Source organism: Lepidochelys olivacea (assembly GCF_965140295.1).
Source record: "Lepidochelys olivacea isolate rLepOli2 genome assembly, chromosome: 20".
NCBI lineage: Eukaryota > Metazoa > Chordata > Testudines > Cheloniidae > Lepidochelys > Lepidochelys olivacea.
Window position 1 is genome coordinate 19,589,623 of NC_140430.1, and position 20,649 is coordinate 19,610,271.

At 56.0% G+C, this 20,649-nt stretch overlaps 1 protein-coding gene across 3 annotated transcripts in view; it reads right to left on the reverse strand.

Annotated features, from left to right (window-relative positions):
• Window positions 1-20,649, reverse strand: part of CACNA1A (calcium voltage-gated channel subunit alpha1 A) — a 179,965-nt gene that overhangs the window by 80,692 nt on the left and 78,624 nt on the right. Inside the window, exons 5-9 of one of the 3 annotated variants that reach the window (XM_084610174.1) lie at window positions 10,908-10,999; window positions 9,940-10,092; window positions 7,900-8,087; window positions 1,278-1,381; window positions 421-536 (exon numbers count right to left, since the gene is read on the reverse strand). In XM_084610174.1, the coding sequence (XP_084466300.1) occupies window positions 421-536; window positions 1,278-1,381; window positions 7,900-8,087; window positions 9,940-10,092; window positions 10,908-10,999 (653 nt within the window). Of the gene's footprint in view, window positions 1-420; window positions 538-1,277; window positions 1,382-7,899; window positions 8,088-9,939; window positions 10,093-10,907; window positions 11,000-20,649 lie in introns of those variants that run through there. The other 2 variants (XM_084610175.1, XM_084610176.1) reach the window with 2 other exon arrangements.

A 20,649-nucleotide genomic window follows, 5' to 3' on the forward strand; every position in this document is an offset into this window, starting at 1 on the left:
ATGTTCACTTGGGAGCCTGCATGGAGCTCACTCAGATTCCGGGGCTCCTTGCTGAGTGGACTGACAGGCTGGGTTCATCGAAAGGGGCCCAAGTTTTCGGGGAGATCTTGGTGTTCCAGATGCCACCTTTGGGCTCAGCCCCAGAGATGTGTTTAGGTGCCTAACTCCCACTGATTTCAAAGGTGCCGCAGTACCTTTGGTGATCTGGGCCTTTGAGCCTTTGGGTGGGTTGGCAACTCAAACTGAAAGCCAGGGCAGGGGATGCGAACCGACCCGACACATACTTCCCAGAGGCAGGGAAATAGCATCTGCCATTGCTGGGCAGAGGCCCAGAGAGGGGCAGGGACCTAGTGCATTAGAACTGAGAAGAGTATGCTCCCCCCATCCCCGGCTGGCATTGTGGTAGAAAGGAGTCCTCACCCGCTTTGGAGATCCACTCCATGTAGCCGTTGAGCTCCCTCTCAATCTGCTGCTGCCGTCTCAACTTGAGAAACGCCCGCCGGTTCTCCACCCGCTCTCTTTCCTTGGCAAACTCCCTGCAGGCATCAAAACAGTCAAACTGTCTGCCAGGCTGCCCTGCACATGTCTGAGCAGGTGGGTATCACAAGGAGGGGGTAGAATGCACCTCCTCCCCCGAGAAGGTGCTATTTGGGGCACCCTGTGCATGCGGAGTGTGTGTGTGTTTACCTGTGTGAGAAGGGTAAGTGTGTCCATGTGCCTGGTATGTGTGACCATGTCCGTCTATGCGGTATGTGTGCGCCCATGTATCTACATGGACTGTCAGGGGTGTACACATAGTGTGTAAGACGTGCACCTACACGTGTGTCCGGATATACGTGTGCCCACGTCTGTGGGTGAGCAGCATGGCTGTGGGTGCAGGGCGTATGCCAGGGAATCCAATAGCAGCCATGGCAAAAGCCCATTGGGTTTGCTCTGACCCCTTCCCGGAGGATCGCACCTAGGACTTCTCCTCTGCAGATCTCCCAGCTCTTTACAAGGTGGGTCAGTGTCACTCTCCCCGCTTTACAGGTGGGGTAACTGAGGCACAGAGCACAGAAGTGACTTGTCCAAGCTAATGCAGCAAGTCAGTGGCAGAACCTAGGAATCCTGACTTCCAGGTTTCCCCGCTCAAACTACCAGAGACCACTCCCCTCCCAGAGCTGGGAAGAGCAGCCAGGTGCCCTGGCTTCCAGTCCCATGCCCTATTCCCTACAGAACATCCTGGGACCCTGGAAGTCAGTCGAGAATGCAATCCAGGGCAGGGGCCACACACTTACCCAGACAGCACCCCCAGCACAAGGTTCAGCATAAAAAAGGAGCCAATGATGATGAGGGGGATGAAGTACACCCAGTTCCAAGTGTTCCCTGAGGCATCGTTGCTCTGGGAGAGAAGGGAGTGACTCAGCCAGTGCGGGCTGCCAGGGCCAGGCTGTTCCTTCCCTCCAAGGAGGGGCTGGTGACCACGGACCCCAAGCAGCTGGCCAGCTCAGCAGGCCCACTCCTAGCCTACTTCCAAGAGAGCTGAGTCTGCTGCCCAGCCCCCATTAGGCTTAGGGTGACCATATTTCCCAAAAGGGAAAACCCTGCCAAGCTGGCATCAGCCACTGGCCCAAACTCCTCCCCCATGCAGGGCTGGCCTGAACCACCCACCCATGCTGCTCAGCCCCCAGGCCCACATGGGGCCATCCCGCAATGCTCACCCCCCCCCCTTGGCTTGTGCCACTCAACCAAGCTGCTACCCCCCGCCTCTTGCCCAGGCAGGGCTGGCCTGGCCAGAACCACTCGCCCGAGCCGTCACCCCCTGCACGTTCCTCCATCTCCTGCTAGGCGTCGCATGCCATTTTTTGGGCAAAACTGGGCATCAGTTGGCAAGTGCAAATGGGACAAATGCCAAGTTTTGCCAAAAAAATTTGGGACAGCTGGGACAAGGCTTAAAAAAAGGGGCTGTCTCGGCCAAAACGGGACGTCTGGTCACCCTACATAGGATGGGCCCTGGCACCAGTGGGGTCAGCACAAACAGCCCCCGGCAGCCACAGACGGACTAGGCCACGGGGACTGATTACCTGTCCTGCTGCTCAGGTTGGGGCGCCTTGGCAGGGGATGGGGAGAACATGCCCAGCTGATGTCCCTACGCTCCTCCCAGAGCCAGGGCTAGAACCTGGGGTCCCGACTCTCAAAGCCCTGCTCTGCCTGCTAGGTTACACGCCTCCCGCCAACACCCTGGCACTAACTGCTGCTTGCAAACAAACCATAGGCCACTCTGCCGGTTCCCTCCCACAGCCACTGCCCTGAGGTGCTCAGAGTGAACCCGGCCGCTCCCCACTTTGTGCCTTGAAAGCAGACATTAGCAGCAGGTCATGGGTTTGCTCCAGGGAAGGTGCTAATGGACTCTTCTCCTGACTGGCTTCTTTGTCCTCCCCTTTGTAGTGCCAGGGGCTGGAGGGGCAGGAGCGGGGATGGGCGCTTTGTGAGCCTCCGCTCCATGAGCTGCTAAAGATTCCTTGTCCCCATTTCTCGCTGCTAAATATAGGCCAAGGAACAAAGTGAGCGGCAGTCTCCCGGCTGCTCAGCCTAATGAGAGCCCAGAGTGCAGCAGAGGGGTCTGGTGACAGTGGTGCCTGGGGAGTGGGGAGCATGTCAAGGGGCCTCAGGGCCTCTACAGACTCTGCCATGCCCACCATCTCCCCGTAACTGCAAGGGGCAGACTGGGTCCAGGCTCCCCTGCTGTGGCAGCCTTGTTAGGGCAGCTGCTCCACTCCCGTCCTGAAGGGACCTGAATTCTGCAAGGTGCTTGTGTCCTGCCAGATGCCTGGTCAACAGCTTGGCCTGTGGCATGGCCAGGGTGCCTCAGGATCTGCACTAGGAGCTGGGGGGGGAGGGTGACTCCCAGCTTGCGCAGACATACTTGGGCTAGCTGTTATTGAGTAGAGCCACCAGGGCAGCGGCAGCATGAGCTAGCTGCCCCGAGCACAAACTTACTTGGGGCCCATGGGAACATCCTCGGGGCAGCAAGTCCGTAGGTGCTGCTTCTAATGCGCTATCTGCACACGGGGTGGCAGGAGTGCATCTGTACGAGCTGGGGATCACACCCCTGACTTACAGTGTAGACGTAGGCTCAGCAGAAGGTGCAACAACCCCCCACGTCACACCCCAAGCCCTCTGAGCCATCCTGCCCCCAGGCACTGCTTCCCAATTCGGCTGGCAATTTAGGTCCCACTCAGAGGCAGATTGCCATTGCCTCTTGCCAATGGTTCGGCTGGTTCAGTGTCTGGTCCCCGCCCCCCTTTTCACACTGTAAAACAACAACAGAATCCTCTGTGCTGAAATGCAGCTGTCTCTGGAGGGGTGGGGGGTGCAACAGCTGCTTCGCAGCCAACGTCAGCCCCATGGTACAGTCTGGACAGGGCAGCAAGCACTGGATGGTGGTAAGACAACTGTATGCGATACACATGTTTTCTGCTCTCCTCCTCTGCGAGAGGCTGGAAAGAAATGACTCGCTGGTTAATTATCCAGGGCTCCTTTCAAATCTAGCAGAAAAGGCACATGATGAAGACAAAAGGGAGCAGGGTTCAGAGGAAGCAATTACCCACAAGGCTGGGAGTTCGTGGGATGGTCCAGAGCAATTGGGTTGTCGATGACAGAATGCGTCATAAGGGCTTGTTCCACCGATGGATTGGCTCAACTGAACTGCACTGCTGCATCATGGGGGGTTCTGGGTCTCAGGCCCCCCCGATGGGTGGTTTTATCCCCTAGTCACAGGGGCAAACACATTGGCGCAGAGCTGATGGGGAAGTTGCATATACTCCTCTGACTGTTGCTCTATCAGGCATATGAGCTGGCTTGCGGACATCTGGGTCATTGCCATGAAGCAGAAGGTGGGCTGGAGGCTTGTGAGATTGTAATTAAGGTACATCATCACCCAAGGGCCTTGAATTGTAAAGTAATTAATGAACACACCTCCAGGGGAGGTAAGTGGAGACCATAACCAATATGGGGAAACTGAGGCACAAAGAGCAGCACTGTGATTTTCCCAGTCCCCAAGGGGAAGTCTGTGCTCAGGATAGAACCCAGGAGAGCTCGCTGGAGCAGTAACTCATTAACTCTCCCCTCCGGAGAATATTTTCATTCTCAAAGTGAATTTCATTGGAGGATGGGAGCACCAGGCTGGCAGCCCCAGGGGATGGCCTGCTGCGTTTATCCACAGCGTGGCGAGCACGGTCAGCATCTTCCCTCCCATGCTCATGGCCCCTATCAACGTGCCTCAGCCCTCTCCTGGGGAAACCCAGCTTTGGGGGCAAGAGAGGACATAGGCACGCAGCTGCTAGGAACTTGGCTGAGACCCACTTAACTAATTTCACATAGGGACCAATGGTAGCACACCTCAGTCACAAGTGAATGGAGCTGAATTCAAACCAAGGCCCTAGAAGGGAAAGGCCACAACAGCCCATCTCCCAGCCTCTTGAGCCAGCCATGCTGGGCACTAGATTGGAGCGGCACCATCTACCTGGGTAAGGCCCTGTGAAGCATTCCCTAGTCCCCCAAGCCAGCCAGTCTCACTGCCATGGGGCCAGTTTGGAGGTGCACCCTGCTAGAAGAGAAAGGCCCAGAGACATTCCCTGCCTTCCTGAGCCAGCCAGTGCCCCTGCCCCAGGGCCAGCTTGGAGCCAGTGACTCCAAGAGGGGAAAGGCTCCATAGTGCCCCTGAAGTGGAACCTGAGTAGAACCTATGCCCTGGATGTGCATCCCACCCCCTGTGCACCTGCCCTCCTCCACAGTTGCCCACGCCCACCCACGCAGAAGTGTCTTGCAAAGCCCTTGTCCACAGGCCCGCATAGGTGCTGGAGCAGAGCCCTGCATGGGACTAGTCTTCAATCCTGCTCCCGCTATCGTGGCAGTGGGTCCTGCAGGATCCCAGTTCTATTGCAGGGCTCCATTCTGGAGCTCCTCCTGCTCCCACCTGCAGCAGACTGCCATTGCTTCTGGAAGGTCAGCTCTCGCCAAGAGGACTGGCGCAAAGCAGATCCTAAACCACCACCAGTTTGGAGGGGCTGACAACAGCTGACTCACGGAGCAATGCTGGCTGCTACTAATCCACTTGGAAGCCTTTGGGGACTAGAGAGAGATGCAGGCGGTGCTGCTCCCGCTGCGGTGGGCCTGGGACACGAGGTCTCTCTCCTGCATTAGTGTGATTAGCTCATGGAACTAGGAATAATTTATGTTTACATTGCGCTTTCCGTCCCCAAGTGCTTCATGGTCTCTAGAGAAGGATCTGCCACCCACCACCAGAATGCAGCTACCTCTGCGGGGGAGCACGGCAGCTGTGTAACGGCCCACACCCACACTGCGTAGCAGCTTTTGGCAGAAAGCGAGAAGAATCCTGTGTCACACACAGATTTCAAGGGAGGGGTTGGGGAGGCCGAATGGAATTTGAGCAGGAGCCTGGAGCTAAGGCTGCTACTCTTGGGGACAGAGCCACGGGATTCCAGTGATCTCACTGTTGTGTTTTATCCAAAAGGCAGATGCTGTGGGCGTGCAGCTTCCCTTCCAAGCAAAGCATTGAGCTCAACAGCCCTTAAGGGATAGGAGAAGTGCCCCCTTCTGGATCATCAAGGCAATTTCCTGCTGCACCCTGGGCTTTCCTTCCTGGTCTCCACCCAGAACTAACTGGCCAGGTCACTGTTCAAAGCACCTCTCGTCCTATTCAGTCTCATACCCAGACAGCTAAACTCAAGCTCCCCCAGCCCAGCTACGTGCTAATGCACCACAGGGCTGTCCTTGCACACACCAGACATACTCAGACACCTACACACTTTAGTGTTAACACACACAGACATATTACAACCATGCTACCATAACCTGGCACTTACACAGTTGCAAATTAACACACCTACTTTTCCACACTGCTCCCTTCACAGGTTCTCTCACAAGGTCCTGCCCTGCCACTCACACACTACAGTGCCATGCTCACTAATGAACTCCCCTCTTGCAAGCTAACACACTCAGCCACAGTGGAACAGGGTCACCCCCTCCAGAGCATCCCTCATGACATGGGACAGCTCTGCAGCATCCCTACCTCAGTTTCCCCTTCCAGGGTGGGTCCCCTCAGCCTTCCCCACATTGGTCACATGACAGCCCTCCAGCTAGTCACTAAATAAACTTGAATGCTTCCAGGATAACAAGGGTCCAACTAAAAATCCTAACAAACAACAGGTTCTTCTCCCCCTCTGGAGCCCACTTTCTGGATTCAGTTTCTCTGCCCCTTCTGGGCTACCATGAAACCCTTCCCCACCCTGTCACAGAGCACTAACTCCCCAGCTGCTTCCCCTGGAACTCCTCTCCCAGTCTACAGGTCCTGGCATTCCCCGGTCCCTGCCCCACAGAGAAACTGGTGCTTTTAGCTGAGCCCTACCTCCCAGGACTTTCTCCCTGGAGGCCCTTTATCCTCGCAAGTTCGTACTGTCTCCCCTACCAAGGAACTCCCTGCTTTCTCCTGGGGCTAACCTGTCTCCCTGAAAAAGAATTCCCTGGAACACAGTTTGCTCAGCCCTTTTTAGGAGACCCAGGTGTTCTCAGGTAACCCATCGCCTTAGCTCCACCCCCTCAGGCTACAAGGCAACTAATTATGGCACAGGTAGGGCTGGTCCCATTTGCCCTGTAAGGGCCAGTGACCGTCTCTCTCTCACTCGCACACACATCCCTGTCACCTTCCCCAGCAATCCAGAGACCCCTGGCTGTGCATGGGAGCTGTCTGAAAGGCCCCCTCTCGCACCTTTCCCCTATATGCCACCACCAGGCAGGCCCAGCTTCATCCCCCATTCTCCAGCCTGCCACAAGGCCTACGGGCTCCAGGCCAGGCACCGCCCTCTCTCTTTTTCTCTTCTTCTCTCTCCCCTTCTCCCCCACCCCACATCTCTGTGGAGCACTTTATCCTTTTCCCTGGCTCAGCAGAACGCCCCAGCTCATTAATTCTGCACGCATGGCCAGCCGCGTGCCTGGCCTCTTGGTTGTGAGGACCCCATTGCACTTTGGATCAGGGACAAAATGCTGAGAGAGAAGCAGGCTGTCAGCATCCTGGAAGCAGGCTCCCCTTAGGCTGGGCACTGCTGCCTGGCAGCTTCTTAACTGCAGTCCAGGGGAAGCCACGAGCCTCCCTCTGGAGTCTGGACACATGTCAGCCACAGGATGCCTCTTGGGTCCAGTGTCAGGGTTGTGAGGGGGCTGGCTGCCTCGGGCTGATGGTTATTGGCCCAGCTGAGAATATGCCCCAGTAGATTCAGGACTTTTGAACAGCCAGGTCTGTTCTGGTCTCACTCATGTAACTCAGAGCTGAGAAACGGGTTGTTTTGGCCAAGAAGATTTGTGCCTCTCTCTAGGGGCTGCAGTGATTCTATAGGGCAGGACCAAGGCCAGGAAGGCACAGTAGAGCCAATGTCCATATTTGGTGGATTCAATGGACCTGCAGTACAGAAATGACAGCCGTGCCAAGTGAGTGCGGTGACCCTGCAGTACAGAGACGGCACCCGTGCCAGGTGGGTGCAGTGACCCTGCAGTACAGAATCAGTGCAGGTAGCAGGCAGGTCAAAATGCTTTACAACCATTAATTAACAAACTCACCCTGTGAGATCATCACCCCCATTTTACAGATGGGAAAACTGAGGCACAGCAGGGCAGTGACTCCCCCATGGCCAAACCATAAATCAGCTGCAGACTCAGGAAGAGAACACAACAGTCCTGATTCTCAGCGTTATGCTCAGACCGCTAAGCACAGCTTCTTTATCCAAGTAATGAAAAGCAATATGTGCAGGGAACCCCCTACCCCTCATGAGTTTCCTGCCCTGCCCCCCAGATGCCAGGCAGTGAAGGCCTTAGAGCCCAGGGCTGCTGCAGGCAGGGACTCACATAATAAAGGAGTTCGGTCCACCCTTCCATGGTGATACACTGGAAGACAGTCAGCACAGCAAACAGGATGTTATCGAACTGCGTGATCCCGTAATTCGGGCCTTCCCAGTACTCACGGCATTCTGTCCCATTGGGGCACATGCGGGCTGGTTCTTCTGTCCCACATGGAACATCGACCTTGATTTCGCCTGCAGGGTGGGAAAAGAAAAAGGACTGATATCCCGATGGCAGGTGGGCAGCCCTGCAAAAGTCAGGTAACCCCCATGGCTGGCGGGTAACCTTACATCTGACAGCTAATCTGAGGGCTGGTGGGTTACCCCACAGAAGCCAAGGGCTTCTCCCTACATGGCCCCTTCCGCTTGTCAGAGAGCTGAGGTAGTAACGATACCAAGCCCTTCCCGGATCCTTTTGCTGGAAGACCCCAGTGCGGGGCACAGGAATTGTGTGCAGAGAGAAAGCAGTTGACGTTCAGGAGCCTGGCATCCAAAGAGCCAGCCTGGTCTCTACAAAGGGAGGGGGAAAGGACAGAACCTGTGTCTGAGGGTATCAGGAAGGAGCCCTGAACCTGCTCCTGTTGGAGTCAGTGGCAGCAGGGCTGGGCCCTGTGCTCTTCGGGGATGGGAGCCTTGGGGAAGGAAGCGTTGGGGCACCTGGTCATCCCCACACATGCCATGCCATGCAGCCCTCCTGTGTACAGCACTGGCAAGTCCTCCCCCCTTCGCCCTCCATGATCCCAGACATACTCCCTCTCTGAAGGGGACTGGGATCCCCACACTGAGTTCCAGACCCTTCCCCTCCTATTTCTCTGACCCTCAGCACCACAGCATCTGAACATCTCAAAGTCACTCCTTGACCTACCAGCCACCACCCTGGGGTATTACCCCATTGCACAGATGGGGAGCAGAGACACAAATGACTTGCCCAGTTACACAGGGAGGCCATGGTTAAGCCAGGAACTGGACCCGCGTCTCCTGGGTCCTGGTCCAGCATCTCTTCTTCTACTCCCAAAGCAGGGAAGGGATGGTCCCTCTCTACAGTGCCTTATGGAGACCCCTCCTGGGACCCTGAGCTGAGCTCCAGCCCCTGACTCCCAGACACCCTGTCCTGGTGCAGGGAGGGGCCCTGCACTGAGTGCTGGTTCCCTCCAGATTGGTAGCCGGGATTTGCAAATACTAATTCGAGCCACTTCTCTCGTGTCTGCTGGGAGAGTCAGATTGCCTGGGACACTGCAGGTGCTTCCTCCGTCCCCCTCTCCTTCCCTCCCCAACCCCCTTCTCGATGACATGGCCGCGTTGCAGAAATAGCTCTCCCTCAATTAACACCATCTCCATCAGGGGAGAGAAATAATTAGGCCATTCCATATTGAGCGCAGGCCAGGGGCCCAGGGAGGAGTGGGAGAGAGAGAAGGAAAGAGACTAGTGGGGATGACAGGCAGATTCCAGCACCGCACCCTGGGACACTTGGCCAGGGAAGGTGCTGTCACTCGTTGGCTGGGCTGCTGCTCACAGGGCCGGTGCCAGCTGGGTTCATACCACCCTCTCTCACACACAACAAGGACTGGGATTTTCCAGCTGAGGCTCTTCAAGCCCTTTACAGATGTTCCTTCATCTAGCCTTGATCCATGTCAACATGCCCTCCACATGGTAGGGGGGGAAACCGAGGCACAGAGAGGGGAAGTGACTTGCCTGAGGCCACATACCAGGTCAGTGCCAATGCTTGGACTAGAACCCAGATGTCCTGACTCCCTGTTTGCTGCTCTACTCCTTAGACCATTTTTCCTCTAAGAGCTCGGAGTAGAACCTCCAAGTCTCAAGCATCCTGCTCTATGCCCAACCCCTCCAAGAGTGGGGATTAGAACCCAGGTGTCCTAGCTCCCAGACCCCTGCTAGACAAACATTCCTCCCTATGTGGAACCAGCAGGCAAGTAAAGGGAGCTTGTGCTGGCTCCTTTCTGCCACTTGACTGGCAATTCCCTGCGTCACTCACCTACGGGACCCCGATCCGAACGCAGGGGACAGGCGATGCGGGCACTGGACCTACCTGTCACCAAGTCAAAGCAGGTGGTGTGAAATTTTCCCATATAAAATTCTAATCCTATGATTGCAAAAATAAGGATTGCAAAAAACAAGAGTAGGCCAATTTGTAGCAGAGGTATCATAGCCTTCATGATGGACTTCAGAACAACTTGTAAACCTGGGGCGGGAGAGAGGGAGACAGGGTGTCAGACGGCTGCTCCCACGGCAAAGGCGGGGCCATGGAATTCTGGGGCCCCGGAGCAGTGAGAGGAGAGTCCCTCACTTTACAGCTGTGTGGGGACCCCACCAAGGATCCTGTGCTCAGCAATGAGACTCCACACCAGGAGGGCAGTAGATCAGTTAGTTAGACTAGAAACTCTGGGGGCCAGGCTTATCTTTGCGTTCTGTGTTTGTACAGCACAATGGGGGCCTGGTCCCTGACTGGTGCACCTAGGTGCTACCGTAATACACCTAATAAACGTACAGCACCCAGCACAATGGGGTCCTCTCCATGACCAGGGCTCCTACACACTGTCATAATCAAGCATCACAGAAGGGGTCATCCTCTTCTAGGCAGCACTGGGGAGACACCTCCCGCCCCCCGCAAGTGAGACCATTTGGTTCTGGACTCCTAGGTCCCTGAGTAATGTTTGCAAACGGAGAAGTGCTTCAGAGACCAGCAGCAGTCACTCTCTGAACACACAAGGTCAGACAAGCTCTTCTAAAACCTCTCTCTGCAGCAGCTCCTGCCAGTTCCCAGCTTCAGTATGAGAGTAGCAGGGCAGCTGTTGGGAGCTGAGTCCCACTGGGGGATGACAAAGCCCAGGGCTGGGTGCCGGATCCCATAGGGAGGTAACAGGGCCTGGGGTTGGGTGCCGGGTCTCATTGGGGGATAACAAGCCCAGGGTTGGGTGCTGGGCCCCGTGAGGAGGTGGCAGGGACCTGTGGCTGGATCCCAGGTCCCATGGGGAGCACAAGGACTAACTCACTTACTTGGAATCCCCGACACCAGCTTTAGTGGCCGGAGCACACGAACTGCCCGCAGCGTTCGCAGGTCGAAGTCAGAGCCGACTTTTGCCAAGATGCTGCAAGAGACGAAGGGGAGAGAGACAAAATAAGGGGCATGCTGGGAAGTGAGGCTGCCTGCCCTGCGCGGGGAAAGCTCCCCTCTGAGAGGAACACTGTAATTTTGCCACAGGAGGGGGGGAGAAAGGCATGTGTGGATGGGGCTATAGTAGGAACTGGTGGAAAGAAGGGGTCTCACTGCAACTGGGCAGCCAAGACTCTCAGGGTCAAATTCTACCCGCAACAGAGCTGGGAACAGAGCCCAGGAGACCTGACTCCCAACTCCCTTTGATCAGACCGCAAGCTTTCACTCCTCTCCCCGAGCCAGGGAGAGAACCCAGGAGTCCTGCTGTTACCGGCTAAAGTGAAGGGGGCCTGCTTCATGAAAAATAAAATCATCATTTACTTATTTCTTTCGCACTTCCTTCCATGGATCCCACAGTGCTCTCCAACAGAGGAACACGCAGGAATAACTTGCTCAGCACTGAGGGTGCAGCAGCTGGTTAACGGCGCATGGCAATACCGCACAGCTGTTCTGGAAGTGCATGATCCAATCTTCATGTGCAAACCCAGGGGGAGTGGAAGGAGGCAGAATTCAATTATCTGTCTTGACATTTGGCTAGGATATTGGAGCTAATATCCCGACTCTTAGGAAAAGTGCCACAGGATCCCATGAGCAAAAGCTGACAAGAGCCTGGTTTCATGGCATCCAAGAAGGGGCCAATCCAACGTCACCTCAGTCACACTGGGAATGTCACTCTACTGCCTGCAGCAAAGCGAACCCTGGCACCATGCTGAGGCAGTGGGGGCAGCCCTGGCTGACTGGGAAGAGCGTTCCCTATGGAACCCATCTCAGCCCCTGGGTTTTCCTTGGAGGTTTTCCAGGCCTGCATATACCTAGCCTGTGAATTCAGACAGGATCATAGCGTGGATGGCCTCAGTGGTTATAACCAGCCCGGTTATAACACACAAACCTGTTCAGATTGTAGCACTGAGCATTTCAGATCAGACTCATAACTGGTTTCATCAGCCCAGTATCTAGAGCTTCCTTAAAATGCTTCCCTGCAGTTTTCAGTGGGATACAGGATTCTCCATTACCTTCTGACCTAAACTCTCGGGTAGCGTGGCTGTGTGGGTGTTATCAGCAGCCACCTTCTACCCTAGAAGTCTCTGCATTTCCGTGCTGGGGGAGCCATCCCAGTACAGTGTTGTTGTGAGGCTGTTAAACAGCTGCCACTTTCACCCCACCCAGAAGTGGCTGCACTTCGAAGGAAAGTGAATTGTTCCATATTTAGATCTCTTGGGATGAAAATGGCTCTGGAAATGGGAGTTAATCTAGCCCTGTGTTTGTCTCTTTCTTATGATAATTAAAAGCTGAATCACAGGGGTTCAATAAGTAACTCTGGTTACAAAGCTTTTATTCTTCCTGGCTACGAGACATGAATCAGCAAAAGGCACAACTCCAGTGAGAGGGGCGTGTGTGATAAACAGATAGATCCACACACTCTCCCCAAAGGACCATAGCTCAGAGATGCTGCGGCCTGGGCTCCCATTGTCAGCTTTAGACCTTGGTGGATGTAGGAAGGGAAGGGGATGCTGGGATAGGGACCCCCGGCATGAGGGTTACAAAGGATTTGGGGGCACATTTGGGGGGTTATGCCCTCATTTCAGACACTTCTCTGCTGCCAAGGTGCAAGCTCCTGTCCCAGATGCCCCTGTATTCTTACACACCCAGCACACACCTCTGCTGCCCTGTCACACCCCAGTGCCTCTGATCCAAACCCTGCCTGCCTGTCTCTTCCTTCCTGCGGTTACGTTCACCCCTCCAGAGCATCGCCAGGAAACCAATAATCCAGCAACTCCTTCGCCAGTTGTAGGGGTCGCTGGAGGTCCATCAATCATTCATGGGCCTTAGTGCCGCTCCTGAAAACACCTGCCCGGATATGAAACATTTCCTGTCCTTGCCACTCACCAAGGGTTTGGAACACCAGCGGGCTAAACTGGGGACGTTCCCCGCAATATCTCCCCAGCAAAGCTTTGGGGTCCAGATACTCAGGGAGGCAGATCATGATCAGCTCTAGGTTTGTGCATGTCTAGAATCTGGCCTCTTTTAAACATATCCCTGAGAGGTTAAAACTTTGTCACAAGCCTCCAGTGGCAGTGTGGTCCACGATTTGGTTCACAGATGAGAAAATCACTCGTCTAGGACGCCGTATTTGGGCGGTGGGGTGGCCGGTGCTCGCGCTCTAGGACGCCGTATTTGGGTGGCGGCGTGGGTGGGGCTCGCGCTCTAGGATGCCGTATTTGGGTGGTGGCGTGGCCGGCGCTCGCGCTCTAGGACGCCGTATTTGGGCGGTGGGGTGGCCGGCGCTCGCGCTCTAGGACGCCGTATTTGGGCGGTGGGGTGGCCGGCACTCGCGCTCTAGGACGCCGTATTTGGGCGGTGGCGTGGGCGGGGCTTGCGCTCTAGGACGCCGTATTTGGGTGGTGGCGTGGCCGGTGCTCGCGCTCTAGGACGCCGTATGTGGGCGGTGGCGTGGCGGGTGCTCGTGCTCTAGGACGCCGTATTTGGGCGGTGGCGTGGGTGGGGCTCGCGCTCTAGGACGCCATATTTGGGCGGTGGGGTGGCGGGCGCTCGCGCTGTAGGACGCCATATTTGGGCGGTGGCGTGGTGGGTGCTCGCGCTCTAGGACGCCGTATTTGGGCGGTGGCGTGGCGGGCACTCGCGCTCTAGGACGCCGTATTTGGGCGGTGGGGTGGCGGGCGCTCGTGCTCTAGGATGCCGTATTTGGGCGGTGGGGTGGCGGGCGCTCGCGCTCTAGGACACCGTATTTGGGCGGTGGCGTGGCCGGCGCTCGTGCTCTAGGACGCCGTATTTGGGTGGTGGCGTGGGTGGGGCTCGCGCTCTAGGACGCCGTATTTGGGCGGTGGCGTGGCGGGCGCTCGCGCTCTAGGACGCCGTATTTGGGCGGTGGGGTGGCCGGCGCTCGCGCTCTAGGACGCCGTATTTGGGCGGTGGGGTGGCCGGTGCTCGCGCTCTAGGACGCCGTATTTGGGCGGTGGCATGGCCGGTGCTCGCGCTCTAGGACGCCGTATGTGGGCGGTGGTGTGGCGGGTGCTCGTGCTCTAGGACGCCGTATTTGGGCGGTGGGGTGGGTGGGGCTCGTGCTCTAGGACGCCGTATTTGGGCGGTGGCGTGGGTGGCGCTCCCGCTCTAGGACGCCGTATTTGGGCGGTGGCGTGGCCGGTGCTCGCGCTCTAGGACGCCGTATTTGGGCGGTGGCGTGGCGGGTGCTCGGCTCTAGGACGCCGTGTTTGGGCGGTGGTGTGTGTGGGGCTCGCGCTCTAGGACGCCGTATTTGGGCGGTGGGGTGGGTGGGGCTCGTGCTCTAGGACGCCGTATTTGGGCGGTGGCGTGGCGGGCGCTCAGCTCTAGGACGCCGTATTTGGGCGGTGGCGTGGGTGGCGCTCGCGCTCTAGGACGCCATATTTGGGCGGTGGCGTGGGTGGGGCTCGCGCTCTAGGACGCCGTATTTGGGCGGTGGGGTGGGTGGGGCTCGTGCTCTAGGACGCCGTATTTGGGCGGTGGCGTGGCGGGCGCTCAGCTCTAGGACGCCGTATTTGGGCGGTGGCGTGGGTGGCGCTCGCGCTCTAGGACGCCATATTTGGGCGGTGGCGTGGGTGGGGCTCGCGCTCTAGGACCCCGTATTTGGGTGGCTGTGCTGTTGGGTGATGCTTGCAGCCTGAGGGGTGGGTGCGCCTGCCTTGGGCAGCTCTGTTCCGCTTGTTTCCACGGGTCCCAGTTCAGTGAAACTCTCCCCATCCAGCGCTGTCCTAACCAGGCTCTGACTCTGCAGCAACTCCACTGAGCTCAATGGTCTCGCTCCTGATTTACACCCGAGCTGAGTCAGACCCAACAGTCCCTGCAGCTTCAACTCTAATAGCAAGATGCTGCCTGCTGTGTGGCTGGCCGACCAAGCGGTGGCGCCTGCCCATAGGGGCTCAGCCCTGCAAGCCAGTAGGAGACAGAGGCGGGTTAGATTCAGGAACTGACAGGCGTGTCCCACGGGCTTCTGCATTTTGCTATTTTTAATTACAGAATTAGCAAGGCCACCATGGCCTTTGATGCCTTTATATACGATCGTCAGGAGTGTATTTATAGAAGAATTGAACGTTGATGTTAACAGCCTCTCCCATAAAAGCATCGGGGGTGAAACTCCTCTCACGTCCCTGGAGCTGGGAAGGGAAAGGTGGCAGGATGCATTAAAAAAGGGGACAGCAAATTGATGGCACCCTGGGGAAGTATGAAAATCTTCCCTGCAGAAGGGATCCAGGGTAATCCTAGCTCACCATCCTTTCAACCCAAAGAACATAATCGGATATAAAAATTATATGCCAGGATCACCAAAATGCAGCCTCCTCTGGGGTGGGGCACAGCAGCTGTTTAAAAGCTGTGCAATAATGATCTACTGGAATATCAGTGCCGAAATGCAGCCTCCTCTGGGGTGGGGCACAGCAGCTGTCTAAAAGCTGCGCAATAATGAGCTACTGGAATATTAGTGCCGAAATGTAGCCACCTCTGGGGTGGGGCACAGCAGCTGTTTAAAAGCTGCGCAATAATGAGCTACTGGAATATCAGTGCCGAAATGCAGCCTCCTCTGGGGTGGGGCACAGCAGCTGTCTAAAAGCTGCGCAATAATGAGCTACTGGAATATCAGTGCCGAAATGCAGCCACCTCTGGGGTGGGGCACAGCAGCTGTTTGACAATGCACAGCAACACTACAAAGGATTTGCTCATCAAACGATGAAGTGCAGCCACTTCTGGGATGGGAGGCGACATGACAATTTAACTGGGTTACGCAATGGTTTTGTCAATCTGCCTAAGCATTTCTAATTGGACCATCATCACGAATCGGGCTGCGAAATGAATGGGATTACCACATCTAACTGCAGGAGTGGGACACAGTGGAACTACTGGTGAGTCAAGATCTGGCTAGGACTTCACATTTAGCACCTCCATCAGGAGCTTTAATAGACACACATAGTCAAGACCTTGGTTGGTACATTTCATTCTACGGATAGCAACACACCGGAGCACTGCGGTCAAACCCCCTGGAGCACATCACTCCCTGCCTCACCCTTCGCTGTCTCCCATCCACCCCACAGACCCTGCATGATGCTCTTTTGCTCACAGGCAATGCTAGGGTCACAGCACAAAGGGGTATCACAGCGTTATTATTCAAAAAAAGTGAAAACAGGTGTAGGGGATCGACTGAAACATTGTCCTGCCCGTTTTGGAACCCAAACAAGACAGCATCATGCAAAAGCGTCTAGAAACAGCAAGTTCTCCATCACTCAGCACCTTTAATCAAGACTGGATGTCTTTCTAAAACATACCCCCGAGTTCAAACAGGAATCATAGGGTGGGTTCTCTGGCCTGTGTTCTGCAGAAAATCAGACTAGATAATCAGAATGGTCCCTTCTGGCCCTCAAATGTATGAAATGGGGCTCAAGCCACCATAGCAGGATCCTGCTGTGGGGTCTAGATCTGGGGTGTGGGTTTTAAGAACAGGTTAGACCAGCACAAGTCAGAGATGGTCGAGATATTCTTAAACCTGAGCCAGTGCAGGGGGAGGGACTCCATGACCTCTTGGGGTCCCTTCCATCCCTACATTTCTCTGATTCACATCCAACCCCAGGGTGAAGTAAATCTGATCCTTAACATCATATGTATTATAATCCAAGGTGTCTGTAGCAGCGGGGTGGGGGTGGGGGGTGGGGAAGGATTTTCAGCCTGACAGTGGCCATTTTGCTACTTTGGTCTGTTCTTGTCAATTGGGCTGATTGAATGGTGCCAAAATCTTCACAGCCTGATTCTCCTCTCACTTAGGGCCATCAGAAGTTAACCACACACACACCACTGTCCCCGATCCTCTCTGGCCAAAGGGATCCAAGGGCTCGCTAGGCGTGCTGAGCCGAGGGGGGTGGGAACCAGTGCATCTTAGAAGGTCAGGTGAAAGCCCAGAGCCTGACTGGAGGGGTGAGGAGGCCCTGAGAATATATAAGCATCTAAGCATCTAAGCATTATAAGCATTATAAGCATCTTCAGGATTTCTCATAGGAAGAAATAGAACCCAAGAGTCTTGACCCACTGTCCTCTACTCTAACCACTATCCCCTTCCAGAGTTGGGAATAGAACCCAGGAGTCCTGACACCTAGTCCCCCCCATCTCCAACCTCTATACCCTACTTCCTTCCAGAGCTGGAAATAGAAGTTCTGAACCCAGGAGTCCCGACACCTAGTCCCTGCTCTAACCACAAGAGCCCATTCTCTCCCGCACCCTCATTTAGGTAGCTGGGAGTAGCCATGCTGCCTGCTGCTTATCCTGTCACTGTTACGCCAGAGGGTCTCTTCCCATTTACCAGATCTCCATAGCAACTGGCCATTTCCCATTCACACAGTCTCCAGGGTTACCTTCCTGCTCATTCATGCTTGTTGCCTTGGTGACAAGCCCCATCTCATTGATACAATCAGCAGCCTGTGTGTGTGATGGGTGGCAGAAAATGTGGCTTCCCTGGAACCCAGGGGCAGATGGTGGAGTGAAGGGGGAGAGGAGAGAGCGAGCACGGCCGGTATAGTTCAATGCTGCCACTCCCCTGCTACCTCTGCCCAGCTAAGGACAGGGCAGGGCCGCCACGTCTTGGCGGGGAGGCCACGAAGGATCTGCTACTTTGGTCAGCGAGTCACAGGGGACCCTCTATAGTGGGCGCGGGCGCTCCCAACGCAGGGGTGCAGTGCTGCTGGCAGCTCTGTGTTCTCAAGCTGCTACGCCAAAGTCCTGACCAGCTGTGGTCATTAGAGATGCTTCCCAAGTGTCTGGCTGTGGACCTGGCTGGCTAGTTCCCCTCTGTCTCTCCGCAAGTCCGTGTGCTACTTCGCACAGGGTCCTCCCTCACTTCCTGTCCCAAAGCAACAGCAGTTCAGAGGCCAACTGCAGAGCAGTGGTCCCTTCTTTAGAGTCTGCATACGACTCTAGGCAACATACCCAAATCCCCTCTATCTATCTGTCCATCCCTACCCATCCAACCCCCCGCAGTAGTAATCTCTCTCTCTAATCCGCTGCAGTTTACATTTTTATATAGCACATGTCGTCAGGGTGTCTAGGCTCCCAGCTCTGTCCTGGTTGCTCTTACCGGAGTCTTGCTGGAGCTATCTAAGAGGGATGGTGGGGCATGTGAGCAGCATGGATGTCATTTCAGAAGCACAGCTCTCTGTAAGGGTGGGGGCCTGTGACAGCCCCTCAGCCTGGTGTCAGGGGGATACGTTCTCCATGGAGCAGAGCCCCCAGGTCCACGTGATCCAGGACAGGTTTGTTGGATGGACCTTGTGTGAAACCAAACAAGTTACAGCTTTGCGATGTTGAGGTGCCTTCATGGGCGAAAAGGGGAACAGAAGTTGGCCCGTGTGTGTGACCCCGCATGTCAGGTGTGCACAGCACCAATGCAGGTAGAAATGTGTGGAGTGGCAGGCATGAAAGGGAGTGTAGGTGTGTACATACAGTGAGGCAGGTGTGCAGGCGTATTTGGGCAACGTGCCCAATGTGAATACAGTGCAGCACAAGTGTGAGGGCACGTGGAATTGTGCCCAGTGTGGAGATGGCAGGTGTGGAAAGCTATGTGGGCGTGGGATTGCGTATGAATGTAGGGCATGCGGTGGGAGCGGGGACGTCATGCCCAATATGAAGGCACTGTGCCTTGTACAAACACACTGTGGAAGGCGTGCGAGGGCAGGTGGTGTCGTGCCCAGTGTGCATACAGTGTGGCAGGCACGCAAAGGTATGTGCGGACCCAGCGCGATAAAGGGTCACTGCCAGGAGTTGCTTCATGTTTTCATATAGAGTCGTCCTCTGCGTTGGGCGCTGGGGAAGGGGCAGCGTGGGGGGAGGGAAGCCTGCATGCTGACCTGTGTGCGTGGGCTCGGTGTGACTGGATGTGGGGAGTTTGCCAGATTTTCAAAAGCTCTGCTCCCAGCAGCTCCAATGCAGCTACGTTTGCCAAACAGTCCAGCACAAGGTGGGACCCGATAGAGCCACGTATAAGTTGTCTCCATGGGAGCAGAGCCAGGGCACCATCTCCCACTGCATGCTCTTCAGGGCAGGAGCTGTAGCTCAATGTGTGTTCGGACAGCACCTGGCGTAATGCCCCCGCGTAAGCGAGCCCGTGCTCCCACTGCAAACTGAACGTGCAGTAATACTGATGAGCACGGGCACTGGGTCTGCCTGCGTGTGTGCGGGCCTGTGTAAGTGTGTATGCACATGTGTGAGCTCCACGTGTCTGTGCGTGTGAGTGTGTGTACGTACGTGCTCTGTGTGCCTGCGTGGGGGTGCACAAGTAAATGTGCGCGGGCGGGAACTCTGTAGGCCATTGTGCGTGTGAGAGCTCCGTACGCCTGTACATGTGGCCACAGCTGTGTGTGCAGGCTGCTGGAGTGAGTGGCTGCCCTTGCTCCATGCCCTTGTTGCAGGCAGGAAGGTGAGAGGCTGGGGTAAGAAGCAGGAGATCAGTTCTGCCCTGTGCCAGAGTCCTGCAGCCGAGGGCGGAGTTAGCCCTGGGGCGCTGCCTGGCACTGCCTTTCCCTTCTGCAGGTTATTGCTCCTTTCCTCCCTCATCCACTCTGTCCTTTTCCTCCTTGTTCTGTCTCCCTTCCCCCTCTCTAATTTCACATTCCCTCTTTCTTGCTTCTCCCAGCAGAGCTCCATCCACAGCCGAGAACAGAACCAGAACGATACAGACGCAGCTGCGGCCTCCCTCCCCCTTCCTTTCACACTCCCCCTTTCTCTCTCTCTCTCTCACTCCCTTGTGCTCTCTCTCTCCTATTCTCCTTCACGCACTGAGTCACAGGGCACCTGGCACAGCCTATGTCCTCCCCGAACCTGACACCCCCCACGTACTCCAGCAGAGCCCCCTTCCCTGGGGACCTCCTTAGCAGCTCCAGGCAGGCCGTTTCATACTGAATGGTGTTGCTCTGGACAGAGGCGAACGACCCAACCATGGCATGGCAATGGGACAAGATCCACCCAGCTGGGGATGCCAAATCCCCCTAGCAGCTGTCCCTGCTCCTCCCTGGCCCCACCTGCATGTACCATGGTGTACCAGTTCTGAGCAATGAGCCCTGCAAGCCGCCTGGGGCAGTGAGATTGGGGATGCCATCAGGGAGCCTCCCCCCAAACACATCCCATTAGCACAGCCTCATGCCCCTCATACCCGCCTGTCCTTCCACATACACCATGGCCCCCCCTTGCCCAGTGCTCATCTAGTCCACCCCCTGGGCGGATGCAGAGTTCTCCCCCATGGAGCAGGCACTGAGTATATCTCATTATATCCATTTCCTGCCATCGCTGAGTCTTGGGCACTGGCAGCATCTTGGTGCCTTCAGTTCTCTGCCTGTGGCACACAGCAGCTTGGTCTCTTGAGAGCTGGGATGCTTTCATCTAATCCCAGTTGTTGGGCTTGGTGTGCGGGTGCTGGGGGTGGCCTGTGATAGACAGGAGGTCACACTAGAGGAGCTGATGGTTCCTTCTGGCCTTGAACTCTCTCACTCCTACAGCCGGAGCGGACTCTGACAATCATCCGTACAGTCATTTCCCAGCGCTTTGTCCACCAGCCCCCGT